General features: G+C 45.8%; 1 protein-coding gene and 2 long non-coding RNA genes across 10 annotated transcripts; all 3 read right to left on the reverse strand.

Annotated features, from left to right (window-relative positions):
• Nucleotides 1-202: 202 nt before the first annotated feature.
• LOC125513173 (protein phosphatase 2C and cyclic nucleotide-binding/kinase domain-containing protein) lies at nt 203-20,122 on the reverse strand. Of its 8 annotated transcripts, none has more exons than XM_048678201.1 (15): nt 18,997-20,122; nt 18,568-18,699; nt 18,256-18,480; nt 18,034-18,159; nt 17,885-17,947; nt 9,983-10,065; nt 3,243-3,474; nt 2,720-3,030; nt 2,550-2,634; nt 2,378-2,444; nt 1,983-2,260; nt 1,729-1,794; nt 1,336-1,457; nt 811-967; nt 203-703 (listed from the first exon to the last, which is right to left on the reverse strand). In XM_048678201.1, the coding sequence occupies exons 1-15, from the start codon at nt 20,062-20,064 to the stop codon at nt 458-460; spliced, it is 3,261 nt and encodes a 1,086-aa protein (XP_048534158.1). In that variant the 5' UTR covers nt 20,065-20,122; the 3' UTR covers nt 203-457. The 8 variants fall into 8 exon arrangements, 4 of the variants coding, with proteins under 4 accessions (XP_048534158.1, XP_048534161.1, XP_048534157.1 ...); XM_048678204.1 differs by having other exon boundaries at nt 18,618-18,699; nt 18,997-19,284; XM_048678200.1 differs by having other exon boundaries at nt 18,034-18,480.
• LOC125513174 lies at nt 3,829-8,142 on the reverse strand. Its single transcript, XR_007285722.1, has 2 exons — nt 4,700-8,142; nt 3,829-4,538 (listed from the first exon to the last, which is right to left on the reverse strand). It is a non-coding gene; the product is annotated as an uncharacterized LOC125513174 (long non-coding RNA).
• A 98-nt stretch (nt 20,123-20,220) lies between the features above and the next one.
• Nucleotides 20,221-22,142, reverse strand: LOC125513175. Its single transcript, XR_007285723.1, has 2 exons — nt 21,979-22,142; nt 20,221-20,251 (listed from the first exon to the last, which is right to left on the reverse strand). It is a non-coding gene; the product is annotated as an uncharacterized LOC125513175 (long non-coding RNA).
• Between the last annotated feature and the right edge of the window lie 1,764 nt (nt 22,143-23,906).

The following is a 23,906-nucleotide window of genomic DNA, read 5'->3' on the forward strand; positions in this document are numbered from 1 at the left end:
GGATGGCTGCCCTCCGCCGTCTTCATGGCAAAGCTTGCCATCACACAAGAGCCCCACCAGTCACCCATGTTGAATCCTCGTCTTACATAAAGAGCACAAGTTACAGCCAAGTACCTTCAGACACACGGCTCTTGTTTTTTCTCATAATTTTTTTATACAAAATCACACAGATGGATAGCAAAACATGAAAATTGCAAAATAATTGACAAATGAAAGATGGATATCCATACATATGTATCACATGGATTATTAGCCAACTTACAATCCAATGTTGGTGCCTTATTAGAAACCAATTTATCACTATTTTCTCGTTTTGATGGCACTGAATAAATGATTGCAGCTTGACCATTTATCTTTTTGACAAAACTTAGATTCTTGTTTTCACAAGATATGAAAATGCTCGCAAAAAATCAAAAGTTTTCTTAAATAGCACCAATCTGTCAGCATTCATCTGAAATTACCAATCTTTGATCCACTCTGGAGTAGTCATATCAGCAGGATCTTCAGTCAGGATGGAAGGGGGCACTGTTAAATCCTGCTGAAGAGTTTCTACATATATGTCGATGCGATTAGAGATTTCTTGAGGTACTCTTGAAGTGACATCTGCTATTTGTTTCCAGTCAATGCCATCAAACCAGGGATGTTCCTTCACAGCGTCAGCACCTGTGGCTCCAAGGCGTGTATTTTCATCTACCACAAGTAGCTGGCCAGAGAAACCACAAAATTGAGTTGCCTTATTGCACATAGAACAAATAAGGTCAAAGATATATATGAACAATGAAAGTACAAACATTGGAGCACGGATACAACCTTGGTTATAAGGTCACCAACTTCCACACTGAAAGCTGATGGTATAATTAGGCGACCTTTCGCAATCTTACCGAAAGGTTCTAGCTCGCTCTCCCTCCAGGACCCAAATGGCATGTCTGATTGCAGCATGAAATAAATCAATACTCCAAGCGCCCACCTGATCATACAAAAGCAAAATAACTATTGCTTAATGTTTACAGAACTATAGATATACATACAAATCGCAAACTCATAGCTTTCCAGCTGAAGAATGTAGTGCAAAAAATATTAATGTGCATTCTTTCCTTAAGAGAATTTGTAATTTCGTATCTACTTCAATCTTGCTTCTTGGGAGAGATTAGGTTTTTATATGTCTCCATCTGCTGTGTTTTCGGCACTGAAAGCATCTTCTAGAGGAAAATGGGCATGTCGGCACTGACACCGACGGCAACAATGACAACAACAAAGACATCCATGACAACAATAATTCACAGCACGCATAATTTGGAAGGTCTTACACAAAAATGGGGGTAGATAACCACTTACCAATCAGCAGTAAACCCATGCCCCCTGCCAAGAACAACCTCTGGAGGTAGAGAGTCAGCGATGCCACATATTGTGTAAGTCCTTTCACCTTCCAACTTCTTCGCAAACCTGAAGTCAACTACCTGTCACACATAAATACATTTTTATCATTAGAACAGCGATGCTATCTGCTCTCCTGTCACATTAAATGTCAATTTAGTAAATTAGAAACTACGCAACAATCAAAATTTGTCCTGGTCGAAGAAGGATTATATATTTGTATGCTATGGTCTTAGGGCTAGATGAACATGTGTATTAGTTTTACATTCCTCAAAAAGTGCTTATTAGAAGCATGAACATTCTCTGCAACAAATGGTAGTTCTATCACCAGATACCTTAAGGTCAGATAATCACCTGCAGATATCCCGATCGGTCGAGCATAAGAATATCTGCTGAAACACCTCTGTAAAGAATAGACCTCTGAAATATTGTACATACTTAGATGCATATTGTAGATAAGCTCATGATATGAAACATAATACAATTTTTTTTAATGTCTGCAGAAAAGACACAAAATGGTCGGACCCTTCCCCGGACCCTGGCAAGCGGGAGCTACATGCACCCGGCTGCCCTATTAGTCTCTCAAATGCAGAAAATGAAAATCTTACCCGATGAAGTTCTTCTAGAGCAACAACAACTGAAGCTGCATAGAATCGTGCGGATGACTCACTTAGTGGTGCATTAAGTATTGAAGCCAGTGAGCAACAAAGGCAACAATTCAGCAGTATTCCAAGATATGATTGATCCGCACAAGTACATAAAACTTCTGGCACACAAGCTGATTTGCTCAAAGTTTTCATCATGTCTTTCTCCTGAAACACCTGCTTTTCCTTACAGAGATCATTTACCCTCTTAATATAAAACCTTTTGAAGCTTTTCATCTTGTCTGGTTGATGGTTAGCACAAAGGAAACAGAACACGATTAGCTAAAAGTCATGTATGGCCGTTAGAAAATTGATACATCTGATAACAAAGGACAGCCAAGCTGAATTCATCGTCATACCAGAGCCTCTAATTTGGACAAGACCGATCTCGCTGCAATCAGCGGCATATATGCACTCCTTCCATTCCTGTGAACATATATAGAACCATGCATCGGCAATGATCTGACCAAATCTTTCCCCTGATAGAAACATTGACATTAGAGAAAAGAAATTGAAATACTAACCCCCTACCAAATCAGATAGCTGAACCCTCCTGAAGGGCAAATCGTCATCCGCACAATGCTGGTTCTCCTTTGGGATAAGAGAACTTTTAAGCCTGCATATATGTCGTGAAATGATAAGCTCAGTGGCTGAGAAACATCTCCTGGGTGACTATGAAAAATATGTTACATGTACAGTACATGGAATCAGCCTGTGATGGTTTAGGCAAAGACCCAACAATTAAATCAAATTTCTCTTTTGCTATAGTAGAACAGATCACATCACCAACTGAGCTAGCAGTAAATGTGATAGTCTCTCCAATGAGAGCCCACTCTCCAAAGTGACCTCCCTCATCTATCTCAACCACATAATTACCACTTTCTTGACTCTGTTGGACCTGCTTTCCATGAGTACTAAGAAGATCCCACGAATCTGAATTTAACCTATCAGCTGCTACTGTAAGTCTCACATGGCCTCTTTGAATAATATATAGAGAAGAGACGTCATCATCCTGAAAAAGGGTTCACAAAAGAAACAATTAATAACCATTCAAGGATCCCATAAGTTTGCAGAAGAGCATGCCGATATGTTTTCTTTTGGCCGTGTGCATTGCAGATGCAGAGGTGGGGAGTGAACTCTTTTGTGATTATATCTCCCTGATATGGTACAAACAATCAATAAAAGCTTCCATTTCATTAAAAAAACAATTTTCAGGCAGTATACCTTGTCTACTATTACTTGTCCATCTGCAAATGATACCTCAACAAGTGAGTCGGCAAGTTGACTTAGCTGAAGCACTGTCAATCTTGTAAACAGTTGTACAGATCGGAGCAACTTCAGTGATGGTATGTTTGAAAATTCTGACATCAGAATTCCCCGGAAATCCTCCCGCTTTAGAGCCCATAATGTTCCATTAGTCACGGCACGGACCGAAGACTGAAGTGGCTTGTTATACCTGTTTGTTTATAAACAAATGGTAATTAGATGTGCTAAATAGTGAGGGACTGAGTGTCACCTATATCCGTCTGGACTGCTTATTCATATAGTATATGGTTAAGTCAAGTCATGGTATGGGGGAGATACTTAGGGCGGCCAGGCCAGACCCAACAAGAACGAAATTTTATTGGATTGTTTGGTTCAGAGGTTGATGGTGGCCAACCGATAAGGTGATGACGACTCGTTTCGGTGGAAGCTAATAAATCCTGGTAGTTTTACCATAAAATCGATGTAGGCTGATGGTATTAATACTGGTACGGTCTTGCAAGATCAATATATATATAGAAGTTTAAGGTTCCCTTGAAATTAAAGATTTACCAAAAAGGCTTTCGCCCCGCTTTATATATAAAGCAACAATCATCAACAACCCGGTACAAACGCACGCCAACACAACACACGCACACACACCCAACGCAGGATACATTCTGAGCACGGCAACACCACCCCTAGCACTACAAGAGCAACCGGGGCCTTCAACCGTGAACACGCCACCGCGAAGATATGAAGCTGCATACGACGAACCGTGGGCTCCAAGGCGGCGCCTTCAGGAAAGTTACGACAGCGGAGCGCCACCAGCGCTCGATCCGAGGATCAGAGGAGCAACACGACGGGCAATGAGAGCCGCGACAACGCCTTCAAGAAGGGAACGAGCTTCGCCGCCGCCAGTCCGTCCGAAGATAGAGGTTTTCACCCCGGCCAACACTCACCGCCACCGAACGCCACACCCCAGCTAGCACACTGCCCACATGGCCATGGCCATCGGGCAGCACCGAGCCACGGGCTTTGGCCATGAGCACCGCGCTGCCACCACCTGGGCCGCCCCCCCGGCATCCAAGACCTTGACACCACCTCACCCGAGACCCGCTGCTACCCCAACCAAAGGGGCGAGCGGAAAGACCCCACCTTTCGCACCCCTGGCTGAGACCCAATAGACCGGCCAAAACTGGCGTCCATCGACCCGTCCTGCAGCACCGGGCACGAGACGAGGTCGGTCCTGCAGCGGGGTGGGAGACGAGCTCGGTCCTGCAACACCGGCCACGAGATGAGCGATGGACCGCAGCTAGGAGAGGGCCAACCCTTCGAAAAAAGTAGCGCCCGGACGATGAGGAGAGGGATCGGAGGCCGACACAAGCCGCGTACGGACGAGCTGGCGCTGAAACATGCTAGCCGCTGCCGCAACTAACCTGCCAAGCTGCTGTGGGGCCACCCACGACCGGAGCAGCAGCCACACCGGGCTACAACCCAACCCGCGCCGCCCGGCGAGCTCCAAGCGTCGGAGACACCGGGCACGCAACCACCAGGAAGCCAACAGCACAGCGCCGCCAGATCAGAGGCAGCCCCGCCCCACCGCTTCCATGCCCGGCACAGGGCTCACCACCAGCTTCGCACCAGAGCATGCTGGGGAGCACCACCCCGGCGAACACCCTGCGTGGCGCCCCAGCCAAGCCGCCGCCATCTCCCCGCGCTGCCTAACGCGGCCGAGCAGCCGAAGGTCTCGACTGCCCCGAATTGGCGCCGCCACGCCCGACACACCCCACCATCTCCGACGTGGCCCTCCACGCCAGCGAGCTCGCCGCCAAACGCAGCCATGCCCCACGCAGCGCAGCGCCCCCACCTGACGGTGCCGGTCCGCGCCATCCACCACTGCGCAGGGGAGAGAGGAAGCCTCGCCGCCGCCCACGCCGGTAGGGCTTTGCCCGCCAGCGGAATCCGGCGGCAACGAGGAGGGGGAGGGGGGACGAGGGAAGAACTTGGACCGGCGGCGGCTAGGGTTTCCCCCCGGTCGCACACGGGGGCGACGCGGGGGGAGGGGTGAATCATTAAAGATTTTTATGTGGTTCCTGCACAACGGTATAGTTCTCACCAAGGATAACCTGGCCAGTCGTCGTTGGCAGGGAGGGATGCAAGAAATGTTGCTTTTGTTATCAGGAGGAAACTATTCAACATTTGTTTCAAGCATGCCCATTTGCAACATTGGTATGGTGAATAAAGCTTTTAATCTACTACCCCCAGCTAGCATGACGAATATGTTCGGTAGTTCCCTCAGTACTTAAGGCACAAATACATGTTGGTGTTCGCGAATTACTATGGGCATTATGGAATTGTTGTAATGACCTCATCTTGAACAAATACAAGTTTCCAAAACTTCTTGCAGGTCATCTACAGAGCCACCAACTTTTGCGTGTGGTCTACCGTTCTTCGCGTGGAGGACAATGGGTTAATGGACTATGGGTGCAACCGACAAAATGATATTGAGTCATTGTATCTTGTTAGTGCCTGGTTATTTCGAGCATTGTGCTCTTTTGCTTGTTACTGTATGTACGTCGTACTGGATGTTTGACACTAACCTTAATAAGTATGGCTGTGTGCATGGGATGATGCAGAGGCCAGGGGTAAACCCTCCTTTTTGAAAAAAACTTTACTTCTAAAGTTATTCATTATTCCTCTTTCAGTTTTTTGGTTCATTTTTTTTGTAGTTTTATGTTTATCTAAAAAATTCTTTTGGACATTGTCTTTGTAAAAATATTCAAGGAATATGTGTTTTTTCAGCAGGAGATATAGTTTGTTCAAACAGTACAATTCTTTTAGAATAAAGGTAATACACGCAAGTTAATTGTATCTGGCATAAGTAAACCTTTTAACTTCTTTAAAAAAGGAAAATTTTAAACACGTGAATATTTATTTGAAAGACATTTACATTTTCTAATCGTATGTTGGAACAAAATTCCAAATATGTTCACCGTTCGCAAGGTGGTGGGCTAACCAGGTTTCCGGGCTTCCCACCCATAACCAGGGTGGTAGGTCAAACAAGTTTTTGGGCTGGCGCGATAGTAGATGGCGATATGATTTTGTTGTTGTATCTTTGCTTTGTTGCACAAGTGCCTGAGCAATGATTGTTGCGCTGAAAAAGGTTGCACGACCTTTGTCGCTGACCACAAGGGCGGCACCCTCGTGGGTCATTCCTTGTGCTCTAGTCCTCAGGGTGAAAACCTAGATCAAACGATGGCGACCTCAATGTCGCTTCCTCCTGGGGGCGTTGTTCTTGGAAGTATGACCCCTGGTTGGTGTGCATGCTATTATGTCTTGCACGCCCTTTCGAACCTGCTAGGGCCGACCATGTCAGATCGTGTCTAATTGGTGGTGGATCAGGTGCAAGATCGCCTTGGTGCGCCAAGGATGCCCCTCATGGTGGTGGGAGGTGAGCGAACTGCAGTGTCTTCATCCAGTTGTCTTTGTTTATAGGTTATGGTAGGATAGGATTTGTTAAGATTGTTTGTAATCTCTCCTATACAATCCTACCTTATCTCTAAGAGAGACTTCTTCCCCTCCAAGTCTTGTACTCTATATATGTTACAATATATGTGCACTGCACTAGCCCTTTCCATAATTTCAGACTTTTGGTTGCGCTGACTAGTGCATGAAGCTTAACATGGTATCAGAGCTAGGTTTTTTTTTCGAGCGCCACAACTCGCCCTCCCGATCCAATCTTGCGCGTCGCCGACACTTCTTACGTTGGCGTGCTGCTTCCCTTGGTTAACGCACAGACGACGTCCGGATTTAAAAATGTTTGTGTTTTCAAAAATGTTCTGGATTTTGAAAATTTGCTCGCGTTTTACAAAAAAGATTCCATTTTCAATTTTTTGTTCACGTACACAAAAATCTTCAGGATTTTAAAATTGTTCTCATGTTCAAAATTTTGTTCTGCATTTCAAAAGTTGTACCTGTTTTCAAAATATGTTCACCAATTTAAAAATGTTTGCGTTTTCCAAAATTGTTCTAAAATTTGAAAATTTGTTCGCGCTTTACAAAAAAGGTTTCCATTTAATTTTTTGTTCACGTACAGAAAAAATCATCAGGATTTTCAAATTGATCTAAAATTCAAAATTTTGTTCTGTAATTTCAAAAAAGTGTTTGCAGTTTTTAAGTAATGCTCAATTTATGCCAGTATTTTTAGTTCATTTGACTTCGAGCTAAATATTTGCCATGAAGGCTTGATCGGCACTACACACACGGGAGGTCTATAGTTCAAATTCCAGCTCGTGCACAGTTTTCTTTCTACGAATTTTTGCTGACTTCAATCCTAACGGGCCGGCCCAGTCGCGCGAATCCTCTGCGAAAGGATGACTTCTTGACGCAGAATGCCTCAAATAGGTGCTCCCCTCGCTGTACAAGCAGCCCATAAATCCAATGCGGTCCGGTGGTTATGTAGGGTGTTACAAATTGGGGCAGTACTGGGCGCCGGTGCGCCGGCCGAAAGTTTCGGCCGGTCGGCCCCCAGCCGCCCGATACAGGCACCTATAGCCGCCCGATTGGATCTCCAGCGAAATCTTCTTCCTTCCGCTTCGTCTTCAATCTCCGTCTCCTCCTTTCCCCTGCCCTGCCCTCCTGCTTGCAGCATCGTCGCGAGCGCCGCCGTGCTGCCTGCTTCGTGCCTCTCGCCTCGCGGCTGTCCCACCTTTCCTCTGCCTATCCCGTCGCGACCCGGTGCAGCGCCGCCAATCTCGCCGCGCCATGTGGCTGCCGACGTTGCAGCAAAAAGCCCGTCGATGATTTACAACCCCCTCTGTTGTAACTCCGGTCATCAATGGTGGCAGCTCCCCCTCCCCCCCCCCCCCCCCCCCCCCCCCCCCCCTCCGGTCCCGTCGCCAACGGTTTCCGGCGTGGGCCGCCGTTGCAAAACCAGAAGACGGGTTGTAGCAAAAAAAAAAAGCTGCTTCCAGCAAAACTAAAATACGGTGGTAGCAAAAAATTGGTCTGGTCCAGCAAATCAAAAAAGGATGGTAGCAAAAAATGTGTACGGTTCCAGCAAATAGAGACACTGGGTTCCAGCAAAAAAAAAGAGGAGAAAAAACGCACTACATGAGCCGCGGTCACCGTGGTCATCATTGAGTGAGGAAAAAGCCAGTTCCAGCAAACCATGACAATGGTTCCAGCAAATTACCATGCTGGTTGCAGCATTTCATCGATCTTGCGATGGGGCTTCCAGCAAAACGCGACACCGATTCCAGCAAAAAGAGACGCCGGTTGCAACATTGTCGTGGCGGCCGCACCATCGCTACTCGTTGTAGCTCTCCGGAATGCTGGTTCCAGCAATTCGCACGAGCGGTTGCAACATTAATCGGCTCGTCGTCCGTCGTTCAGCTCCAACGACGCGCCGCTCATCGCGTCATGGCCGTGTGCCGTTGCAGCTCCACCCCGCCCCTTACGAAGCTCTCGGATGTGGTTTTCATGCCGCGTGGAGGGAGGGGGGAGGATCTCGCCGGCGCGCACTCCGCCTCGTATCTCCGGCCACCTCTGGTAGCAGCTCACCGGCGCACAGTCGACGAGGGCCGCGGGGCGCGCTCAGACGACAGGGGAGCAGCTGGAGAGCGAGAGAGAGGAAGAGGAAGGCAACGCATAGCGAAGGGATAAGGTAGGGTCACGGTTTGTTCTGGCCACGTGATGCTTCCCGATTGAACGTCCCGCGTGCGTCCGGCCCAATGTTCGGCCGACGCGCCGGGTGTAAACGTTTACCTACAAATTGGCAGGAAGTAAGAACTGTAGTTTTTGTACTCACGGTTAGACAATCAAACACCTCCTTTTTCAGTGCAAGTTTGCACGTTCTACATGGTTAGTCATCCAAGTAGCGTTTAATTTGTATCTGCCAACAAGTGTTGCCAATATTTGTGCCCATTGGTTGGACAGTATTCCAAATAGGTTCAAAACGCTAATAAGAATGGGAGCGTATGCCTTGTTATGATCGTTTGGCTATGTACAAATGATTTGGTCTTTAATGGCAAAAATTGTTCTCCTTCACAGGTTATTCTCGCACTCGCTTCGTAGGTGGTCTACGCTACACCGAACGGAGTGCCAACCGCTGTTCTAGGTGGTGTGTATGCGGTTGGAGCAGGTGGCCATGGAAGTTTTGACCCAACATGGGTGGCAGCATAGTCTCCGGATCAGTCCACCACCTTATTCGACATAGGAATAGTGTCAGTCCTATGACTCTTCTGTTGCGATATGTCGGTTTTTAATTTTCATTTTGTCAGGCTGTTGGTATTGACCGTGTGCGTTCTAGCTATGCAGAGGCTGGGTGTTGCTCATCAAGCTTTGTATCCACTTGATGCTACATTTTGAGTCAATGAAAGTGCCCTTTATTGACAAAAGAGAATAATGCATTAGCTTTCAATTTTGGCACTTAGTGTTGTATGTCCTTGGAAATGATCGAGTGACTGATTACAAGGGCCAATGGTTGAGTACGGCTCTAAGCTCCATATTTAGGTGCAGAGAAGAAAAGCTTAATTATGTACTGACTGATAAAATCAATGTGACACTGAGAGCTGACCATTATTCACCACCTCGCACACGTATGCGTGTTGAATGGTAACACTAGGGGTAACAGGTGTTCACCCAAGTATTTTCTACAGAAACTTAGCTTATAAGCATACTGAAACAGTATAATAAAACAATGAGTAAAACTGACTCACATCAATGCTAGCTCTCCAAAGGAAGATAGTTTGTCAGCAGTATACCGATGCAAGACCTTGGTCACTTCCTTCCCATCTTCTTCCTGTTTATATATCTTTCATCAGCTTAGCCTTCGATAATCATAGCATAGATATTAAAATAAAATAAATAATTTATGAACTGATTTAATTTCTTGAACTGCATGGTTAAACTCAAATCTGGATATAAGCAGCATATACGGAAAAGGTTTGTGAAATGACCACTAGGTAGCTCTGTAATACCAATCACAGAGACAACTTGCTTCCACTGCTACTTTTCATCGCTTCATACATGGCCACCAACAAGGTAGCACCCAGTGGCGGACCATGATTTTCACATGAGGAGGCTAAGAAAACAACCACATAAAAAATAGCAATACATCACGCGGATTCAAATTTCCGGCAGTGCAGTTGGGAGCTTGATGAATTGGCATAAAAAGGAACATAGTGTTTTTCCTCTTTATGCCTGAACTAAGATAAGAAGTTACTCCCTCCGATCCATAATAACTTAGTTCAAAACTGCGACACTTATTTTGGATCGGAGGAAGTATTAGATAGTTAAGCAAAAAATAAGAAGTAGATCTTTCATTGAGCATTTTAAGGCCCGTTGACAACATCCAATGTCTCCCACGAGGGTGCCTGAAACTCCAGTTTTTCTAGGCAGAGGTATATATATATATATATATATATATATATATATTTAACACATTTTAGTTTGTAGGAAGATTCCCCGCTCTGAATTTTTTTCTATTTGGAGCTTCTTCCAAAGAGGTTGGGATTCTAGTTTTAATTGGATGTGTCCCGGTAAGATCGTTAACGACTGATATACTGCCTAAGACAAGGCATGCTCTCCCCTCTGCATATCGAGAGAACGAAACAACTTCCTGATTCCAGATTCTTTCATTTATACCTACGATATCCATGCTAAAGATGAAAACTTTTGCAGTTCATATCAGCCTGATTGCCTGAATGAGGAAGTAGAGTCAGTTTCGTCCATAAACTGGGCCGAAGATCTGACAGAGGTTGACTTGCTGGCTTGTGAGTTGCCAGCTCCGTAGTTGATTGCTAACCAGAGGATAGTGACAGCCAATATTCCTATTCCTGCTTGTGTGCTTGTTTGTTATTCTTCCTATTCCTGTTACGAGACGACCTCGGCTCAAGCTGACCCCACACCGAAAGTCGTCAAGCAGTCTTGGGCTCAATCAATCAATGGGGAGGAAACCAAAACCTGTTGGAGTTCCCCGCCATCACCTCGCCTAGATCCGGGGGTTCATACCCTCCTGTAGCAGAGATGTAAGTCGCAAAGGCTACTTGCTTGCTGAGGGGGGAGAACTACCTAGTATCAAATTCACAAAGCAGCACATTTAGTAGTTGACATCTTTCTTTCTCGTTTTCACCGGAAAGGAGAATTTTCATGTTAAGCAAGAAGAGCTACGAGTTGGAGGGCTATTTCACCGACCGTCACGTCTCCTTTGTATCTGCCGAAGACGCAAGTAGCCCAACGACAGGCTTGTGAGGAGTTGAATGACGACACGCAGAGGTCTTTTGGCAAAACTGGGGGCTCTTTATCTAAAGGAAGGGCAAAGTCAACAGGCCAATCCCAGTTTCAGAATTGGAAGAAGCAGTAGGAGGTTCACCATCAAAAAGGCGTGGGACAACAAACTCTCTTAAAGCTTTCTTCGAATAAGTCTTTCGCTTGACTTGGCTCAACGGCATGTTACGAACATTATCAATCCTTGAAAAAGGGAAGAAATGGCGAACGTATGCTATCCAACAGAAGTCCCGGCCGATATGACTATTCCTATCCTTTCATCCTTTAGCGAATGCTGGAACGAAAGTAATCCCTCGAAGTTCAATAAAAAGGGTATTGCAAATCAACTAATTGTTTGCAAAATACCACCTCCTCCTGTATCTACTATTGGTTTCCTGAAAATCAACCAAAAGCAAGGGTAGCCTTCGTTGCACATCTTCTAAAAAAATAAGGGGTCGGTATCGGCTCAATTGAACAAGCTGAGGTATATGGTGAATAGTTTCAATTGGATGTGCAACATGATCCCTCGCTTTTGACTGTATTCAGTGGCCTATTGTGCATATAAATACTTGGGATTAATTTTCTATTCGGCCAGTACTTGTTACTTTGTTAGGCAGATCCCCCAGATTCGTATTTTTTTCCAACTTAGTAGTCATTTTTCTGCAGAAAAAAACTTGGAAGTCATTTTGTACTATTCTTCCATTTGTATATACACAGGGCGGTTGATGTGTCATTGTGAAATCCTAAGCTTGTAAGTTTATTCCTCTCCTCATATCTTTTTTTAGAAAAGGAGGATGACCCTGGCTTCTGCATCTGGGCGATGCATGCAGCCATTTTATTAATTATTCACAAAGACCTTACAAGGTAATATATCAGGTAGTCTGAATCCACCATCTTGGCAACATTTGTCACTACTCCTATCCACTCGATGAAGGGGTGCCTATTGTCTGAGCCGAATACCAAACAAACATCACACCAAAGCCTAACATCTAAAGCCGGAGGCCCCAACCAAGCTGCATTGCTGGGTCTGGGGCACACACCGGTCTGGCACACTCTCAGAGCCTGCCGCCGCCGTCTTTCACCGATCCATCTGTAGAGCAGGTACTGACGCATCAACCTTGCCAGGCCAGCTGTCGACGCCATCACGGCGCCAGACAACGCCACCATCCTGCACGTATCCATCCACACGCGCCCGTTGCCGAAACTCCGCAGCGCCATGCCGCCAAGATCTGCCTTCGGCCTTGCCGTAGATGTAACACCGCTCCTCCTCTTGTCCCCTCCAGCTAGAACTTGATCCAAAACGATGCCCTCTGGAGGGAGAACGACACCGAAGGCGTCGTCATCGTCCGATCCGGTAGACCCAGATCTAGGGTTTCCCTCGGAACATCCCGATCGAGTTGATTTGACCTGCAACGACGATGCCTCCAGAAGGAAAAGACTTCAGAGACGTCACCATAGTCCGCCAAGGCTGCAGTCAGATCCTCCATCCCCTCACCGGTCCCTCCACATGCCGCAGGCCGACGAAGATCACACTGCGGCAGATCTGGACGGGGCGCCAGATCCGCGGCCGCCACGACCCATCTCCAGGAAGAGTCGTCCACCACATCATCCATGGAGTGCTTCACCACCACTCATGCATCCAGGGAAGCCCATCGCCGGCCATGGACCGTTGGCCACCACCGCACAGGCTAGGGGCGCCGCCCTGCCTGCTGCCCACGGGCGCCCCTGCCGCCTCTAGGGGATCCCGCTGCAGATCCGCCCGCCCTAGCGCCTTGGGCACTGGGTCCGGCCGCCGCCTCCGTGTCTCGGGCTGGTGCTCGAGGTCCGGCAGTCGTCGCCGCGTCTCTGACTGGCGCTCGGGTCCGGCCGCCGCCTCCGCGTCTCTGACTGGCGCTCTGGTCCGGCCGCCGCCGCTGGACTTTGGCTCACCCAGGTCGGGTCGCCGCAACTTTGCTCCTCTGATTCTGGTGTACGAGCGCTGTGGGCGCTGCTTCTGTCGTTTGACTTACTCTGGATTCATTGATCGGTTGTGTGGATTGATTAAAAAAAGAGAGAAGGTTAAAAAAAGAGGTATAGAGAGCGCACCATGTCTTCGACCTCGTTGGGCTATGTCGCCATTCCACGCCGCCCGGTGATTTTTGATGGGGCTAACTATGCTGAGTTTGCTGCTTTTATGCGCATTCACATGCATGGCCTTCATCTCTGGGGAGTTCTTTCCGGCGAGGTTCCTTGTCCTCAGCGCCCGGTTCCTCCTGTGGCTCCTATCCCACCGCCGCCTCCATCGGATCTTGCCGCAAATGCTTCTGATGATGATAGGGCTGCAGCCCGAGTTGCTGCTGATGATGCGGTTGCTACTTATGACCAGCAGGTCGTGGTTTATTCGGATGCTCTTTCCGTTTATCGTGATGATCTGGCTGCTTACACTCAGTGGTGTGATGATGATGCTCGTGGAGCTGCTGTCCTCACTGCCAGTGTTCTACCACAGTTTTCTTCTGAGTTTATGGGTCTCGGCACTGTGTTTGAGATGTGGACTCGTCTTCGTCAGCGCTATCAGCCCTCTGGTGATGCTCTCTACTTGTCTGTGGTACGTCAGGAGCATGCTCTTCAGCATGGAGACTCCACTATTGATGAGTTCTACACTCAGAGTTCTGCTATCTGGCGCCAGCTTGACTCCCTTCGCACTGCTTTTTGTGGCACTTGCGCCTGTTGCCAGACTGTGAGGTCCGACTTGGAGTTTCAGCGTGTCTATGAGTTTCTGTCGCGACACCGTGGGGAGTTTGAGCCTCGGCGTGCTCAGTTGTTTGCTCGTGGCCGTGTTCCTATTTCTGAGGTGCTTTCTGAGCTTCCTGCTGAGGAGACTCGCCTCCGTGGTGCTGGTCTGCTTCAAGTTCCATCTGTGCTTGCTGCTCAAGCTGCTACTCCATCAGTACCTTCTCGCTCGAGTGCTCCGCCGCTACTACCCACTCCTTTTGGTAGTGAGAGCCGCACTCGTGAGGGCCGCTATCGTCCTCATACTCATTGTGGGTACTGCAACACAGATGGTCACCCCAAATCTGATTGCTTCAAGAAGAAGCGTGATATGCATAATAGGGAGCGCAATTCTTCTACTGGGACCCGCGCTTCTTCCTCGACGTCGTCTACTGTCTCCTTGACTGAGCAGGATATTATTATGAAGCTTAAGCGTCTACTTGCTGCTTCAGGTTCTTCGACGGGTACTGCAGGCTCTGTGACTGGTGCTTCTAGTGTTGAGCGACCACCATCTACACAGTCTGGTACATCCCCATGGGTTGTGGATTCTGGAGCTTCATTTCATATGTCTTTTGATTCCTCCGTCTTGTCCTCTCTTAGATCTCTCGATTTTCCTATTAATGTTCTTACTGCTGATGGTACTCCTCTACCCGTTGCTAGTCGAGGCATTCTTTCCACTTCTTCATTTCATGTTCCAGATGTTTCTTATGTTCCTCGCCTTACCATGAACTTATTTTCTGCAAGTCAGCTTACTGATTCTGGTTGTCGCGTCATTCTTGACATTGATTCTTGCACTGTCCAGGATCATCACACGAAAGCTTTGGTTGGAGCTGGCCCTCGCCGCCTTGACTCCCAGGGGCTTTGGGAGTCAGACTGGCTTCATGTTCCATCCGCTGCCACTACACTCGCCAGTACATCTGCCATCGCCGCTTCTGCTACCAGCTCCTTCCAGCAGTGGCATCATCGCCTTGGTCACCTTTGTGGTTCTCGGCTATCGTCTTTAGTTTGTCGTGGTCTTCTGGGGCCTGTCTCAGGAGATGTCTCTTTGCAGTGTCAGGGTTGTAGGCTTGGTAAACAGGTTCAGTTACCTTATCCTACAAGTGAGTCAGTGTCTCAACGCCCTTTTGATTTAGTTCATTCCGATGTGTGGGGACCGGCTCCCTTCTCTTCCAAAGGGGGCCATCGCTACTATATTATTTTTATAGATGATTTCTCTCGCTACACTTGGCTTTACTTCACGTCTTCTCGTAGCGAGGTTCTTTCTATTTATAAGTGTTTTGCCGCCATGGTCCACACTCAATTCTCTACACCTATTCGTGTGTTTCGTGTTGATTCTGCTGGCGAGTATATCTCCAAAATGTTGCGTGGTTTTCTTGCTGAGCAGGGTACTCTTGCGCAATTCTCTTGTCGCGGTGCTCACGCTCAGAATGGCGTGGCTGAGCGCAAGCATCGCCACCTTCTTGAGACAGCTCGTGCGATGATGATTGCCGCCTCTCTTCCGCCTCATTTTTGGGCTGAGGCTGTCTCCACTGCCACATATCTCATAAACATTCAACCCTCATTTGCTCTACAGGGAGGTATTCCTCTAGAGCGTCTTTTTGATCATCATCCTGATTATTCCGCTCTTCGATTGTTTGGTTGTGTTTGTTATGTTCTCCTTGCCCCTCGAGAACGCACCAAACTAACTGCTCAGTCTGTCGAGTGTGTTTTTCTGGGCTACAGTGATGAGCATAAGGGTTATCGGTGTTGGGATCCTGTCGGTCAACGGATGCATATTTCTAGGGATGTGACTTTTGATGAGTCTCGTCCATTCTATCCACGACCATCCTCTTTGACCTTTTCAGTAGAGGATATCTCTTTTCTCACGTTTCCTGATACACCTCCCTCCGTTCCTCATATTCCTACTCCTCCTTATCGTCCCACTATTGCAGATCCGACACCGTCTTCTCCTATCGTTCCTTCTCCTTCCTTATTGCATGACATCCCACCTTCATCACCGATGTCTTCTCCATCTCCATCACTTCGGGTGGTTCCTTCTCATCCCACTTTTCCTTTTCATTATACTCGTCGTCGATGTGTTATGGATGAATCTACTGATGTGCCATCTACTTCTGGTGCACCGTCTTCCACGTCCCAGCCGACTTATGGTCTTCGGGCTCGACCTTGCCCTCCTCCTGACCGCTATTCTCCTAGCAAATATGACCTTTCGGTTGTACTTGAGCCTACCTCTTATCGTGATGCTGTTGCTCATCCTGAATGGCAGTTTGCGATGGCAGAGGAGATTGCCGCACTTGAGCGCAACAACACATGGGATCTGGTTTCTCTTCCTCCCCGTATTCGTCCCATCACTTGTGAGTGGGTCTATAAGATTAAGACTCGCTCTGATGGTTCTCTTGAGCGTTATAAAGCTCGTCTTGTAGCTCGTGGCTTTCAGCAGGAGCATGGTCGTGATTATGATGAGACTTTTGCTCCTGTGGCCCATATGACCACTGTCCGCACACTTCTCGCCGTGGCCTCTGTTCGCCACTGATGTGTGTCACAACTTGATGTTAAAAATGCATTTCTTAATGGTGAGTTGCGTGAGGAGGTTTATATGCAGCCACCACCTGGGTATTCAGTTCCCGATGGCATGGTTTGTCGTCTTCGTCGCTCTCTATATGGCCTTAAGCAAGCCCCTCGCGCTTGGTTTGAGCGTTTTGCCTCTGTGGTCACCGCTGTTGGGTTTTCACCCAGTGATCACGATCCAGCGTTGTTTCTCCACCTTTCTGCTCGTGGTCGCACTCTTCTTCTTCTATATGTTGATGACATGATCATCACTGGCGACGATTCTGAGTACATTGCCTTTGTCAAGGCGCGTCTTAATGAGCAGTTCCTTATGTCTGATCTTGGTCCTCTTCGTTACTTTCTTGGGATTGAGGTTTCCTCCACCTCTGATGGCTTTTTTATTTCCCAAGAAAAGTATATCCAGGATCTTCTTACTCGTGCGGCTCTTAGTGATGAGTGCACTACTGAGACTCCTATGGAGCTCAATGTTCACCTTCGGGCTTCTGATGGTGTGCCCTTGTCTGATCGGACACGTTATCGTCATCTTGTTGGGAGTCTTGTGTATCTTGCTGTCACTCGTCCGGATATCTCCTATCCTGTCCATATTCTAAGTCAGTTTGTTTCTGCTCCCACTTCAGTTCACTATAGTCACCTTCTTCGTGTTCTACGATATCTTCGTGGCACGATCTCTCATCGTCTCTTTTCCCCCGTTCCAGCTCGTTACAGCTCCAGGCCTATTCGGATGCTACGTGGGCTAGTGATCCTACGGATCGCCGTTCACTTTCTGACTACGGTGTCTTTCTTGGTGGTTCCCTCATTTCCTGGAAGACGAAGAAACAGACTGCAGTTTCTCGTTCGAGTGCAGAGGCCGAGTTGCGAGCTATGGCTCAGCACGTTTGTGTGCAGTTATTATTTTCCTCCTGATTTTGGGTTTCTCTCTATTCTTGATTATATTCTCTATTTGATTTGCATTTTTAACATAATATACCAGAAAAGGCTTTCGCCCCGCTTTAAGCAAACCGTCAGAAGCCAACATAATATATAAGCTTCAAAACCATTACCTGCATGGCCAGAACTTCAAACTCACCATTCCCAACTACATAAAAGCAGTCGCCTTCACCACCCTGCATTATACAATCTTCTTATTGTATACTTCTAAGCAGCCTCAAAATGTCACTAAAAGACGTAATGAAAAGCGGGGGATAATAACCTGCTGCACCACTATATCCCCAGGTGTTGCCTCAACCCGTTGCATGCAATCAAGTAAAACATTGCGTTGTGAATCAGTGAGCTTTCTGAAGAGGAAATGATCATGTAGTATCCTCCCAATACGTGCCTTTGTATCATTTTGTTTATAGGATTTGTCAGCAGTAGGAGATAATAAGAAGTCCTGAACTAAATTTTGCACAATGGAAAAGTGGGTAGACCTTACTTGCTCTTCCCATGTCTTGCGATGTGATGGAGATGGAGGAATCCATAGTTGACCATTTTCCAGAGAACTTTCAATAGCTCTCAACCGTGCACGTGATAGATCATGCCTGGAGCGCTGGTTATTGGGGTTCAAACTTGTGATGGATGGTGATTCAGAGCCCACCAGTTCTACTACTTGCTGTGATGGTTGTAAAGACACCTTCAATACGGTATGGGTGGAACCACTCTGTTGAAAGACGAGGTTTATCCACGTAATCAAATAAAATAACTGCTATGGAAGCTACACAGGAAAACTATAATGATAAATCCATACATCAGTTAACCCGTTAATATGTACAAGTATGATTGTGATGTCATCCGTACGAGTTTCATACTGCAGCCAGAGACGATAGGACTCAGCAACAATTGCAGCACATGCATCACGAGGATCCTTGTATTTAGCAATCTGCAAATCCATCATCATAGAGTTGAATATACTGTCACACTATACATTAGAGTATTCACAACATGTATGCAATGCAATAGGTGAAGAAGGGCTTGATCTCTAATATATACTCCCTCCGTAACTTTTTGTAAGACATTTTTAGAGTCCATGACAGTGTTAAAAAACATCTTATATTAAGTTACAGAGGGAGTATATCTCTACTATTCCAGCGAAAAACTTGGTGCTCACAGGATATTCAGAAACTAAATTAAGAATCACACAGACAACCACAGATTAGCAGCAGTAGATGGGCTTTACCATGTCTACGACTGTTTGGCTAGAAAGAAACTCGAAAACTCCGTCACTAGCAATAACGAAGAATGGATGGCTGGCACTGAGCTCCAGGTTAAAAATTTCAGGATTTGCGACGACGCCAATTGATTCAGCAACAGAATCTCCAATACTACGAGTAAAAGCAGTTCCCGGAAACATGCCATTTTCCACCCACAACCTTGGAGGATCGCCATCGTCACTTTCCTCGTTGCCCCAACACTGAGCATCTGGATTCTTTAGTCCTTCTATTTGATCCAATGTCAGAACCCTGGCACCACACTCCTTGACCCTTTCAACCTCATCGGTCCGGTAAGGAGTTTGATCTATGGACAGGTCAACAGCAATAATATACTCTCCTCTTTTCTCAGCAATAAGAGCACGTGAATCGCCTGTATTTGCAATGTACAATGTTTTGCCCCTCACCAGTATAGTGATCGCGGTAGTACCACTCATGGAATCATCCAAGCTGTCCGCATGGAGCTGAGAATTTGTTGCCAAGAAAGCAGAATGAAGAGCCTGAACAGCATCAGTACGAAACCGGCTATCCCGGAGCAAGTTTTCACACAATCTTCGTTTCACGAACTGCGAGCACTGAGCTCCATATTCCCCATGACCATCAAATACACCAAAGAAGTGGTCATCAGGGCTTGTTCCAAATGGAGTGTGTATGCAGAAGCTATCTTGGTTTGGTTTGTCCAATGACTCTGGGTAGTAACCTCTCTCAGACAAATAGGAGTATCTCAGGTCATAGTTTCCCAACGGGACTCGAACTTTGCGCGAACCTTCTGGAGGAAGAAACTGTGAAGAGACCCTTGAGAGACGATTAATACCAACATTTGATTCCCTTGTAATGTTCATTTGGCCGAATCCATCATCTCCCTCTAGATCATCAGAAGAGCCATCTGAAGCACTAGAATCTATCTTTGCCCTTCCCCAACTTGATTTTCCCCTTGACTCTCTTCGGGAGTCAGGTGTTTGATTAAGACACCCGTGGGAGTGCAAACATCCCTTAAAATGTGAACAAAAACAACACTTCGAAGGTGAGCAGCCCATCAGATGTAAAACCAGCTTGGTAAGGGCCAAGAGGCAGAAAGAACATGAACACTCAGAATTCGCCCTATAGTGAGTCGTATTACAATTCACTGGCCGTCGTTTTACAACGTCGTGACTGGGAAAACCCTGGCGTTACCCAACTTAATCGCCTTGCAGCCTTACGTATCAGAAAAGTTCATACGCTCACCTGAAATTTTGAAAAAAGAATACTAAACAATTCAGGCATAACCCCATACCGAAAAAGGCTTTCGCCCCGCTTTATATATAAAGCAAACCACAGAGGCCGCCCTCAGAAGTCATAACCCCATTATAAGTTACAAGAGAACTATTTGGAGATATTATTTCATAACAATGAAAATCTACCCATGAATTCTTATGGAAGCACAGATTTGGAAGAATACTAACTTAAGTGCAATAATAACATAATCAGTTTCGCGAAAGCACATCTAGATGTGCTCTAAGTATTGCACATCTAGGTCCCACGTCATTGATTTTACGCTAAGATTCGTGCAAGCATTTTCTTTTGTCTTTTTTCTTTTTCTCTCTAGCTTGATTGAGTCACTTAGATGTGCAATAACTAGAGCACATCTAGATGTGCCCTAGACAAACCCCTCGGCTTTTGTGTGTAGGAGTGTAAGCATGCAACTGGTAGATCATAGAATTTAAAAGATAGGGCACCCTCTTCTAAAATAACATGATGGAAGAACTGAATTTAATTGGCATTTCAATCAAATGGAAACACTGCAAAACTACTCTCTTATTGGACAATAAATAAAATGATTGATGAAGAAATAGCTCAAAATCTAAATAACAATTGAATCTTGGAAAACACAGAAACATTGAGAGCAAAACATGCATTACCCTAAGATTTGACCAATCAGACACTCACCAAGAAAACTATTTAGAGAAAACTTAAGATATATAGCTCTACTAATAATGTGGTCATCTGAAGTCCTCAACTCCAAGCAGAAGAAGCTAACACATAGGAGGAGGACTACTAATGCGTACATGTTATACAAAAAAGAAAATTTTGGCAATGGTAATCGGAAAGAGTAAATTACATCATTCCCTGCACGTTCGTGGAACTCTTCTATTTTTGGTTTGCGCGACTTGGATGCTGTTTTGCTGCTCCCTTATCTCCTGATAGTGGAACCCCGTCTATTTTTAGAATGGATCATGGAAAAATGTCCAACCGGTCCTATTTATTGAGAATATTACAAAAAATAATGATTTTTTTAAGCTTTTTCATTTTTCATTGCGATTTCTTGTAACTGTTGTCTTACAAACAAAACAGTCAAATGCATTTATCTATGAAAGGCATATACTTTACTAAGCCTCTATATAATTTCGACTTAGAGAAAAAACTCCCCCGCAAAAAAAACTGAAAAAACTGGAAGCAATCCTAGTGTGGAGCAATATAATGACTAAAGATTTGTGGGTGCCGTTAAAGAAGTGCAATATACACATCAAGTTCATTTAATGTTCTTAAAAAACTTCAATCATTATAGCACAAAATGTTTGGAAAATCTTGATCAATTCAAAAGGTAAATTGATTCAGACAAAAAATGTCATTAACAGCTAAATGTTACTGCAGTTCAAGTACGCAAGAGAGGGCCTTTCACTCCCCGCACCACAACGTTCAAAAAATCTTTCTCTTTTCTTCGAAGAAGCAGCAGCAGCAGCCAGACGTGCTATTTATTGCCAAAGAAAAGAATCTCATATGGTCCTAAAGAAATTCTACAGTGGAAAAAGAAGAGGAAAATAAAAGAAAATCCTGATAGCAGAGTTCCCTTGTGTACGGAATAATTACACAATCGCATTATAAGCACAAGTATCGAGTAACCAGAGCCAAAACAAAACAAAAAAACAAAACTGAGCTGTTCTTCAAAGAAAAATACAGTAGTTGCCAGGTACCTGACTTGGGATAATGATAGATCATTCTGCAATCACGACTACTATGAACTCGGCACTCCCAAGTCCCAACTACCAGAACTTAGAAGAAAGGAGGAGAACGGCCATGGAACTTACGGACGTTGCTCGCGAAAAGTGGGGAATCTGCGGCGGCATGCGGGGAGAGAGAAGGGGGGGGGTTTGTGAGGTGGGTGAGAGGAGGGAGGTGTGTGTGGTGGTCGTCGAGTAGAGAGGAGCAGAGGAATGTTTTGCTCCTACAAGATTATCGAAAAAGGCTTTCGCCCGCTTTATAAATAAAGCAACCATCAAACACAAAGTATTAAGGTCAGAACTGTGAGAATATACCAAAGCGTCTCAACTCTCATACAGGGAAGCCGCATGTACTTATATTGGAGAGACCCATCTCTCGGTAGGTTACAAGGTACGGTAGTTGGACTACCACAGAGATATTACAGGAAGGTTTAAAGGGATAGAAAGAGAGGATAGAAATAGAGATAAACTCTAACTAAACTACCCTACAGAACCTTGGCGCACAAGGTCACACATAGCCAGGCATCGATCATGTTTAACACCTTTCCTTAATCAAAACTTAACTAAGTTGAGATTACGCTTGAATTCTTCAAAGAGTCTTGTAGGCAGCGCTTTTGTAAACCCATCAGCAACTTGATCTCTTGAATGCACAAACCGGATATCCAACTCTTTGTTGGCAACTCTTTCTCTCACAAAGTGATAGTCAATCTCAATATGTTTAGTCCTTGCATGAAAAACAGGGTTAGCAGATAAATACGTGGCACCAAGATTGTCACACCAAAGACAAGGAGTTGGAGTGTGACGTATCCCAAGTTCTCTCAGCATGGACTTCACCTAAATGATCTTCGAGGTGGCATCTGCTAGTGTCTTGTACTCTGCTTCAGTGCTTGACCTCGAAACTGTGGCATGTTTCCTTGCACGCCATGAGATTAGGTTAGGTCCAAAAAACACAGCAAAACCACCAGTTAAGCGTCTGTCATCTGGGCATCCTGCCCAATCCGAGTCAGAGAAAGCACTAACAAGAGTGGATGGTGACTTGTTAAATGTCAAACCAATACTTAAAGTATCCTTCACATACCTTAGTATGCGTTTTGCTGCAGTCCAATGCGCAGTAGTAGGTGCATGAAGAAGCTGACAAACTTTGTTAACAGTAAAGGAAATATCAGGCCTTGTAAGAGTCAAATACTGTAGTGCACCTACCAAGCTTCTGTACCTAGTACCATCCTCTTGACTCAAGGACTCACCTTCTACAAGAGACAGTTTTTCCGTGCTGGACAATGGTGTTGGTGATGGTTTGCAACCCTGCATTCCAACTCTACTTAAAATATCAGTGGCATACTTTTCCTGAGAAAGATGAAGACCACCTTCCCTGTTTCTCTTGACCTCCATACCAAGAAAGAAATGCAAGTCTCCTAGGTCCTTGAGAGCAAACTCTGACTTTAAATCCTTTAGCAGAGCTGTAACTGCCTCACTTGATGAGCTTGTGACAATAATATCATCAACATATATAAGTACAAATATTGACGTATGTGACTTATTGTAAATGAACAAGGATGTATCAGATTTTGAAGGAGCAAAACCAAGTGCTTGTAACTTGGAACTCAGCCTAGAGTACCATGCCCTAGGAGCTTGCTTCAGTCCATAGAGGGATTTATCAAGCCTGCATACAAAGGATGGTTTATTTCTGTCTTCAAAACCAGGAGGTTGCTTCATGTACACTTCCTCTTCCAGAACACCATGAAGGAACGCGTTCTGTACATCTAGCTGTCTGAGACTCCATCCTCTGGATACAGCAATGGACAAAACAAGACGTATGGTGGCGGCTTTAACAACAGGATAGAAAGAGATAGAGATAAACTCTAACTAAACTACCCTACAGACCTTGGCGCACAAGGTCACAC

The sequence above is a fragment of the Triticum urartu genome, chromosome 6 (assembly GCF_003073215.2).
Source record: "Triticum urartu cultivar G1812 chromosome 6, Tu2.1, whole genome shotgun sequence".
In the NCBI taxonomy this organism is placed as follows: Eukaryota; Viridiplantae; Streptophyta; class Magnoliopsida; order Poales; family Poaceae; genus Triticum; species Triticum urartu.

Bases quoted from the DNA above. Each gene is read 5' to 3' on its own strand.
- LOC125513173 (XM_048678200.1), bottom strand. From the start codon at position 20,064: ATGGGCTGCTCACCTTCGAAGTGTTGTTTTTGTTCACATTTTAAGGGA. The intron at 968-1,335 runs GTAAGTGGTTAT...TTGTATGATCAG, and splicing joins CATGGGTTTACTGCTGATTG to GTGGGCGCTTGGAGTATTGA. The intron at 704-810 runs GTTGTATCCGTG...TTCTCTGGCCAG, and splicing joins TTGGTGACCTTATAACCAAG to CTACTTGTGGTAGATGAAAA.